We start from the raw sequence: 8988 nt of genomic DNA on the forward strand, positions 1-8988 counted from the left end.
ATTTAGTGCACCTGCCATCCTCAAGACTAATGGGATTTCCCCCATGAAAGGGCGCGACATGGGCTTGAAATACACCTTCACTCCAACCTATCTCCTTTGCTGTTTCACCCCCTTTCCTGTGCCCTTCCTTCCGGTGCTCCAAATTAAAAGTGTTGTGAACTAGGGAAGCTGTTCGGCGGCTGTATGGATCCAGCAGCAGTCTCTGCGATGCAGATGGTCAAACTCTCCATACAACTGCCCTGGCTGCAGAGCTTCGGAGGGTGTGTCTGGGCCTGATCCTTGCTAAGCAACTGGGTGAGGAACTAGCACTACCAGCCTGTCGGGGTTACCCATATCTCTCAGCTGCACTAATGAAAAACCCGGGTGTGTATGTGGGAGTGAAGGACATAGCTTGGTAACCTGCAACGTACTCTTTGCAGATGGCTGCTCTCTTCCTCAGGTTGCTGGTGGGAAGGGGAGAGTCCAAAAGTAGGCGGCTTTCGACTCCCAGGAGAAACTTCAGAAACATTGGAAGGCATCTCCACCCACTGGCTCATCCAGTTTAGGTGCCACTCTGGGGAATTTATGCAAAGGACAAGAGCAACGGCAACCCAAGAGCTTGGCTGCTTGCTCTTGGGCCATCTCCCGTCTTGCCTAGCCAGAAAAAGCAGGATGCGAGAAGATCCCTTTACCATAAACATGGCTAGAGAATTGCTGAGTTGTTAATAAAACTTCTAGGCTTAGAAGTCCGAGACTGAATTTGATCCTGGTGGGAAGTTGGGAAGAAAGCCTAGGAGAGCTTGCTGTGGAATCACCTGTCTAGCCCCCGCCTGACTGTGTAGTGAGAGACACCTCCTTCCCTTTTTATTCTCATCCCAATCAGTTTTCTCCTTTTAGAAAAGGGTGTGTGTGTGAAAGACCCTTGATGGGAGCTCAGTTACATGACTTGTTGCATGTCTGGCTTTGTACTTAGGTTGACTATGCTAGAGTTGTGTTTACTTGCATCACATACACTGTTGACCACATACCATGATGACTTGAGTGCATCTGGCATTACCATGAGTATCTACTCAAAGGGCTTTCTACCACCATCTTCCCCACCCCAAAGAATGGATTTCCCCCCCCCCCCCAAATCTCAATGGGCGGGACCTAGCAGATGCACTCTGCTAGGTGGGGTTTTTTTCAAGTATAAAGAAAATGGCCTCCCCCAGCAGAACAAATCTATTTGAACAATGAATAAGAGATGGGAGGTTGTGCCAGAGCTGTGCTGATGTGGAACTGACAGACCCATTTGTGGGTTAATGCAAATTCCTGCACCCCCTTTCTTGGACTACCAAGCTCCTCCACCTTCTGCAAGTGCATGGAATCCACAGGTAAGAATTTTATTTCCTGTAAAATCAGGACCCCCCTTCTCCCCACTGCATGCAGTTTAGGGAAGTACAGTCTTTGCACATTTCATCCCACTGGAAAAAGGTTCCTGCTGGGAAGTGAAAACAAACAGTGAAAAGAAGAAGGATGTAAGAAGGGAATATGTCCTTTTCCCATTTCCATTCTGCTGCAGCTCTGAGTTCTGCCACCCAGACAGAAAGAGTTCCTGACTCTTCTTGAAGGTGTCACTTAGTGTGATCTCATTTAGCCTTCCTCATCTGCTGCAACATTCATAGCTGTTTGCTTGAAACACAGAAAGACAAACACACAAGATCCTCCGGCTACAGGACTTTGGACATCACAGAAAATTTGCCCCCCTTCCCAATCCCTGTTTTTCATCCAGTTTTTGAATCTAGGCAATATCTGAAAACAAAACAAAACAGGCTGGGCTGGTCACAGAATGGGGATGCTGCATTAGTAAGTAAATTCTGGCAAAACCAGAACAGAAGAATGTCACGTCCTGGCCAGAGCTTTGTGAATCAGCCACCTCTTCTTTGTGTTTTTCCACCACAAAACCTGCTGGAACGCACCAAAGGTTTTTTTTTTAATTCATTGCAATCCCTCTGATTTCTCTTAACGATGGTGAAGTCAAGTGGCCATTAGCTGCCCCTGGTGAGCCATTCCTCAGAGCTATAGAGTTTCTGCAATTATTGTTTTAGGTGGCCTCCTTTAAGCCTGGTCTTATCGGGTCCTCTCTGGCTGCAGCCTGCGGTGGACAGCCCACGGCTTAGGGCTCCATTCTGGTGTAGATGTTCTCTTCCTTCCCTTCCTTCCTTGCAGCATAGCGGGCCAAGACAAACAGATAGTCACTAAGCCTGGAAAGTGTGGGGGGGGGGGGAGAAAATCAACACATCATTCCTAGGTGAAGGGTGACACTATGAATCACATTTTATCCTATTTGCAGAGGATTTCCTGGGCATGCAAATCCTAAATTCAATCCCCAGCATTTCCAGTTACCCCCCCCTTACCCATGATGGTTAAGATCTCTGCCTGAGCCCTGGCTCTGCCTGAGTCCATGCCACTCTGAGGATACAAGCTTGACCTTGAAAGATGAAGGACTGGACTCCGTCAAGGGCAGCTTCGTGTGTTTATGCACATAATTGTCAATATGCTGCCCATCCACCATCACATATAACCACCACTGACATGTGCAGATGTGGGCCTACAATGCAGAAGTCTTGTGCTCCCCAGGAAAGTACAGCTCAGGCTTCCCCTGGAGCTCCAGCAGCCAAATCCTACTGTCCTTACCTGTGCACTTGATGTGCTTGTGGTGGTGATATATGCTTTGAGCCATGCCCCACCGCAAAGAGTGCGCTCCCCCCCCCATCTTTCTCATATCGTCTCTCAAAGGCTCTTCCCTCTAGCCCCCACCCTTTCCTTTGCTCTCCCTCCCCCCATCTGCCAGCCCCCTAGTCCAGGGGTAGTCAACCTGTGGTCCTCCAGATGTCCATGGACTACAATTCCCATGAGCCCCTGCCAGCGGTTGCTGGCAGGGACTCATGGGAATTGTAGTCCACGGACATCTGGAGGACCACAGGTTGACTACCCCTGCCCTAGTCCTTAACCTCTCTCTCCCTCCAGTTCAGCCAAGGCTCAAGTCCATTTTTAGGCCCCTTCCTCTTCTTCCATGGGCAAGGAGAACACAGATGTTTGGGGACTGTTTAAGAGAAGCTAAAACTACTTTCTCTCCAATCTGTTAGAAGCAGCACTGGCTGACAGCAAAGGGGTGTGTGAGAAGGTGCGATTTTAATGTCGCAGCTCTACGAAAAAGTGCGAGCACGTGGAGATCTCAGTGTTGCTCTGCGGTCGGCAAAAAGACTGCATCATCCTAAGAGCCCCTGCTCTGGATTGGGATCCCGTGGCCAGTGCCATGACCCTGCCCTGCACATGGGTGGTCTGCGGAGGAACCTCTCTTGGGGTCAGCAGGATGCTCTCAAGGCTTCACACACCTGTTCAAGTACTTGGCCACGTTGGCGTCCACTTCTCCGGATTTCACTAAAGGGACGACACTATAGAGGAAACAGGCTTCATATTGAAACAGATCATTTAAAGCAGACTTAGCTTGGGGTCGCACACAACACTGGAATTTAGCTGCTGCTGCTTAAATCCCCCACCATGTAAAAACCTTGCAGGCTTACCGCCAACTTTAAAGGAATGTACTTAACTGCAGGACTTACTCAAGGCCACAACTGTTTCTCCAAACTATATCCAGTGCCGCCCCACATGGCTCATCGCAGTTTCAATCCACAGTTCACACTCAGTCCACACCCCCAAGTCTTGCCCCAAACTTGACAGTTTATTACTTACAAGCTCAAAAGGTAGCTCGAGGTGGGCGGCTATTTTGGGTGTGAAGCAGCAGAACAAAGTTTGAGTTCAGTGGCACCTTAGAGACCAGCAAAGTTTTAGCAAAGGTATAAATTCTCATATGTACGTACAGCAACTCAGCGTGCACGTGAAAAATTATACCTGGTTGGTTTTAAAGGCGCCACTGGAGTCCAACTTTAATCAGGCACAAAAGAGTCTGACAGTACAGAGTCCTCTTCCAGCCAGCCAAAGCCCCCCCCACCGTCAAAGGTTTTGGCACTCACGGAAGCCACTTACCGTCTCTCTGCCCTGCGGCAGACGGCTCTGGAGAGGTGGAGAGCAGCACTGCTCTTCCCCCCGGACTGAAACAAAAGGGAAAAGGAAAAAAGGCAGGGAAGAGTCAGCGTTTGTATCCCACCCTCCCAGCCCCAAAATAAAAGGAAACATGAAGGGTAAGTATGTCGCAGTGAACTCTGGGAACTGGGCTGGGAGAGGAGTGATTTGCCCACTGTCCTTCTGGGGAATCACTGGGGGAGGTGAAACTAGTCACTGAACTATGTAGACATGGCACTCTATTTCCACTAAGTGGACTCCGGGGGATGGTAGAGGACAGGAAGGCCTGGAGGATCATTGTCCATGGGGTCGCGATGGGTCGGACACCACTTCGCACATAACAACAACAATTTCCACTAAAAAACCCCACACTAAATAGCTACCGGTAAAATGAAATTTGTCAGAGGCGGAAGCTGGTCTGAGTATCGATCGATCCACATCTCGAGCTCCAGGACGGGCTTTTCACTAAAGGACGTCCGTTCTACAAAGGAGAGGAGGGTACGGGTGAAGAAAAGAACTGTTACTCTGGCAGACACTCCAAGGCACCTCCTGCACTCCAAGGTTTGTCACTTGCCACAATTCTGGCTATGTCTCTGACCCCATTCCCACAGTGCAAAACTGACACCAGGGAACAAGAGCAGGAGAAAGCCAACTGAGAAGTGCAGGGCTCAGCTTTTTAAAAAAGAGGCATTCCCCTTTTCTTCTCTAATTACTTAAGTGAGACTCTCTGGCAGAGGAGATCGGAGTGGCCACGTTGGAGCCGGCGTCTTGCAGCATGCACTGGACCTGCAGGAGAAAGGGGGGGAAACGACCATCTGACCAAGGGAAATGGTTTTGGCAAAGAAAGCTGGTCACCTGTGGTTCTTAGCAGGTCGGGTGCATGCCTCAGAAGCATCTGCTTCATCCCAACCAGAATCCATTGCCCCCAAATACGGTGATGCTGTGACAGCCACCAGCAGAGACACCTTTGAAAATGGCTTGTTCAGGCCATTTGGAGCAAGAGCTGCTGTGATCGGTGGCAACAGGGAAGAGCGAAGCTTTAGCACCGCTCCAGTCACCAAAGAGCAGAGGGGCGGCTGCCATGCTCTCCGGTGCTCCTCCTCTAGTGCATCTAGCTTGCCACCCACCAAATAATTCACTGCAGGTGGTGTTCACAGTAAGTGCATCCACCTTTCCCCCTCGTGCTGTTTTCCAGCTGTTAAGAGCATTTATATCCAACCATTTATGTAAGGAGCTCTGAGCAGTGTCTGTGGTTCTCCATCCCCCATTTAGCCTCCCTGTAAAGTAAGCTAGGCTGAGAGTATAGGTCACCCAGTGAGCTCCTTGGCAGTGTGGGGATTTGAACCCGAGTCCCCTCGATCATAGTTCGACACTAGGCATCGCTGCACTCTGGGATTAGAAAGATTTGCGGTCGGACCTTTGCAGTGAACAGTGAGAGAGGAGCTGGGTTTTTGTACCTGGCTTTTCACTACTGGATGGAGTCCTGAAGTGGCTTACCAACACCTTTCCCTTCCTCTTCCCACAATGCTGGGGGGACTGAGAGAGCTCTGACAGCACTGCTCTGCAAGAACAGCTCTAAGAAAGCCGAGACTAGCCCAAGGTCACCCAGCTGGCTGCATGTGGAGGAGTGGGAAATCTAACCCGCTTCTCCAAACTGGAGTCTGCCGCTCTTAACCACTACCCCAGGCGGAATTTGCATACCAGATGTACTGATAGTTACCCCTCACCTTGTGAAGCTCTTCCAAAAAGGAATGGCCTTGCTCGCTGCCAAATTCAGCACACAGCCTGGAGGACAAGAGAAGAGTATTAATTGCAAGCCCTCCACCTGATGCACTCAAGAACTTGGTTTTCCACAATAATTCTCTCTGGGCTTGCCTGTGTTTATCAGTGGAAACAATTCTGGTTTCATTATTTCTTCGGGAGCTGTAATTATAGCTGCCTTGGCTATAACTGAGACTTTATTAGAAAGGCGGGCTATACATGAAATGAGTAAATGGATAAGAGATTAAATGAGCTCAGGCTTGTAATGCAGACCTGCCCTTAGTCTGTGAATGTGAGCAAAATTCCTGGGCCCTCTCAAAGCAGGTGTGGAGCACTCTTCCTAGGTTTGTCAAAATCCCAAAGGCATGCTTGCCTGATGACAAATGGGTGGTGAGACTTTGGTTCTCGGCCCAACCCAATCCTCCTCCTGGAGTAAAGACAGAAAAAGTGTGTTGTGGGTGTGAGGGCTAAAACACCAGTAGGGCCTGGGGTTTCAGCTTCAGCAGGATGTATAATGTCACATGCAAACCCAGAGTCCAGGACATCGACCCCCCCCCCAATAGAACAGGCAGAGGGAACTTTTCACTGGCACTCTCACAAAATTGACATTGCTTCTCTAAAACATCCAGCCAAGTAGAAAATGCATATCAGCTGTTCATTTACCCTATAGCCCTGACCAGACACGCCCAATCTAGTCAAATCTTGGCAGCTAAGCTGGGCCCACTCTGGCTAGCATTTGGAAGACCTCCAAGGACTTGGGTAGCAGTTCCTCCAAGGAACACTAGGAGTCATGACACAGGCAATAGCAAACGTATGTCCCTTGCTTGGCTGCCAGACAATCCTCAGATATCCTGGCCACACTATTCATGCTGCGTGATAAATAAATAAGTTACCCTATGGCAGAACTTAATTCATCCAGCGTCCCCAAGGCATCAAAGATTTGGTCATCTTTTGCTCTCCTCTCCCCAGTGAACGTGCTGGAAAATCCTTTAAAACCACGAAGGATGATAAGAGTTAGAAAAGGTACAAACTGCTTGCAGCCAGATCCCACAAGCCCTCATTCACACACGTAAGCACATCAGGGCCTAGTTTGCACACAAAGGATAATGCACTTTCAATGTGCTTTGGCAGCTGGATTTTCCAGTGCAGAACAGGAAAATCTACTTCTAAAGTGCATTGAAAGTGCATTATCTATTGTGTGCAGACTAGGCCCACTATGGTTCTCTGTAGCTGATTGTGACGTACTCAGTAAGCAGCAGCTGAATGTGTGAACTAGCCCCATCAAATGTCTCTTGTCTTTCAGATGAAGACAAATCTACATGTACAAGTTATCAGCTGCTGTTGCTAATACCACAATATGATTCTTAATGATTCCTGTTATAATTTTCTATGCAAAAATATTGTCAGTTACACCCCAATCTCTTTTTTTTTAAGGACCAGAGCTGGTTGAAAGAGTCTATGTTTATTTCCATATGTAAATTAACATCTGAAAGTGGGACATGCAGAAGATCCAGTTAAAGAATCCCCAGTGGTGGGTTCTGGAAAAGGTCTCCCTAGAGAACTGCATAAAACAATCCCTAGCAAGATGGACCAGCACCAGTTTGTATGTACAAGGCCCCAGGTTCAATCCCAGGTATTTCTACTGAAGGATCTCAGGTACTGGGAGAGATATTTCTCAGGAGGCCTTGGAGAGCCACTCCTAGAGACAGGTAGCAATTTCATGACAAATAACATTATTATTCCAGCATAATTTTTCATGGACTAGTCCACTTCTTCAAATCAAATGAATATGCTGTCATTTTATGTAGAACACATGAAGATGCCTTCTACTAAATAACACCCTTGGCCCATCTAAGTCAGTACTGTCCACTCAAGACTGACAGCGGCTCTCCAGGTTCTCAAGCAGAGGTCTATCACATTACCAGATCTTTTAACTGGAAATATTGCAGAATGAACCTGGGTCCTTCTGCATGCCAAGCAGATGATCTACCACTAAGCCCTGCAAGTATGAACCTCTTCCCTGCAGGCAACAGATTATTGGAAGACTAAGACTTTTTCTGCATGGGATGCTTCACGCAGGGCTGCAGGCTGGAGTTTGAGCAGGGGTAGATTGCCCCACCTCTTCCAGCTCCTGGTGCACCTCATCCAACCTGGATTTGTGCTCCCACATGGGAGCTAAGGCAGCAAATTTCCCAGTGCAGAAATAGTTTATAACAGCCTTTCTCAACTTTTTTATTGTTGAGAAACTCCTGAAAAAGTCTTCAGGAAATCCAGAAGAGGCGTGATCATGCAGAATATGGTTGGAATCATACCTGTGTACATGCCCACCTGTGGCCCCTTCTCACCTCCTCCAGGCCCATAATTGGCCATTGTGGGGGAAGGTGATATCACCCGATAAATTTAAAAAATATATACAAATTAATTAACTCCCACCCATTCAGGAAACCCTTCCTGGGCCATGAAGAAAGCCTGGACTAGATAATCCCCCAAAGTCCTAGGTCAGCCTAAAGCAAATGCAAAGAGCCCATAGCATCAACCTTGGCTCATAGGTGCTACCTTTGTCCCCGGTCTTTGTGTAGATCTTTGGGACTTGGCTTGTCCTCTTGAGCTTGGCATCCAGGCTAAACAAAAAACAGGAGACGATTAAACAGTTCCAAATATTAGATTAAAACAGGATTGAAACTGGTTCAATGTGAACCCAACTCTTTAAACCGGCTTAACCAATTTGGGGGCTTCTTATCGATTCGGAAGAGTCAATAAGTAGCTAAGACACAGGCAAGCAACAAAGCACGCCCTTCCTAAGCCTTGTAGCCCTTTCCTTGTGATACATTTTGCATTGCATCCTTCTGGCTTATTTCACTTTTGGACCTGCGCAATTACACTCAGGCCGGGCAACAGCACCGCCGGTCCCACGCAGAGTGCATGCCCATGCAAGGAATCGCATGCTAGCCCTGCGGCCGCTCACCTGGGCGGCTCGCCCTGCTCCTGGCTCAGCGCCCGCCTGAATCCCCACTGGACAGCCGCCGCTCGACTCAAGCAGCGCCTGCAACACAGCCCTGCCATGCTGGGGAAGGGGCGGCGAAAGCGCTCCTCGGCACAACAATGTCCCTTTCCGACTACCGTCGCGGCCGCCTGACCGGCACACCACTTCCTCCAGCGAGCACCTGATTGGCCAAGGAAGCC

The 8988-nt window shown here is 48.8% G+C and overlaps 1 protein-coding gene across 1 annotated transcript; it reads right to left on the bottom strand.

Moving 5' to 3' along the window:
• Positions 1 to 1340: 1340 nt before the first annotated feature.
• Positions 1341 to 8932, bottom strand: MMAB (metabolism of cobalamin associated B). Its single transcript, XM_077300812.1, has 9 exons — positions 8771 to 8932; positions 8362 to 8426; positions 6699 to 6792; positions 5772 to 5829; positions 4758 to 4830; positions 4428 to 4525; positions 4009 to 4073; positions 3357 to 3416; positions 1341 to 2222 (listed from the first exon to the last, which is right to left on the bottom strand). The coding sequence occupies exons 1-9, from the start codon at positions 8866 to 8868 to the stop codon at positions 2135 to 2137; spliced, it is 699 nt and encodes a 232-aa protein (XP_077156927.1). The 5' UTR covers positions 8869 to 8932; the 3' UTR covers positions 1341 to 2134.
• Positions 8933 to 8988: the final 56 nt, after the last annotated feature.

The sequence above is a fragment of the Paroedura picta genome, chromosome 10 (assembly GCF_049243985.1).
Source record: "Paroedura picta isolate Pp20150507F chromosome 10, Ppicta_v3.0, whole genome shotgun sequence".
Taxonomy (NCBI): Eukaryota; Metazoa; Chordata; class Lepidosauria; order Squamata; family Gekkonidae; genus Paroedura; species Paroedura picta.

Coding starts and splice junctions, on each gene's coding strand:
- MMAB (XM_077300812.1), bottom strand. CDS start 8,868: ATGGCAGGGCTGTGTTGCAGGCGCTGCTTGAGTCGAGCGGCGGCTGTC. Junction 4,831..5,771: donor TTTTGGAAGAGCTTCACAAG/GTGAGGGGTAAC, acceptor TTTCTCCTGCAG/GTCCAGTGCATGCTGCAAGA. Junction 4,526..4,757: donor TGCCAGAGAGTCTCACTTAA/GTAATTAGAGAA, acceptor TCTCCTTTGTAG/AACGGACGTCCTTTAGTGAA.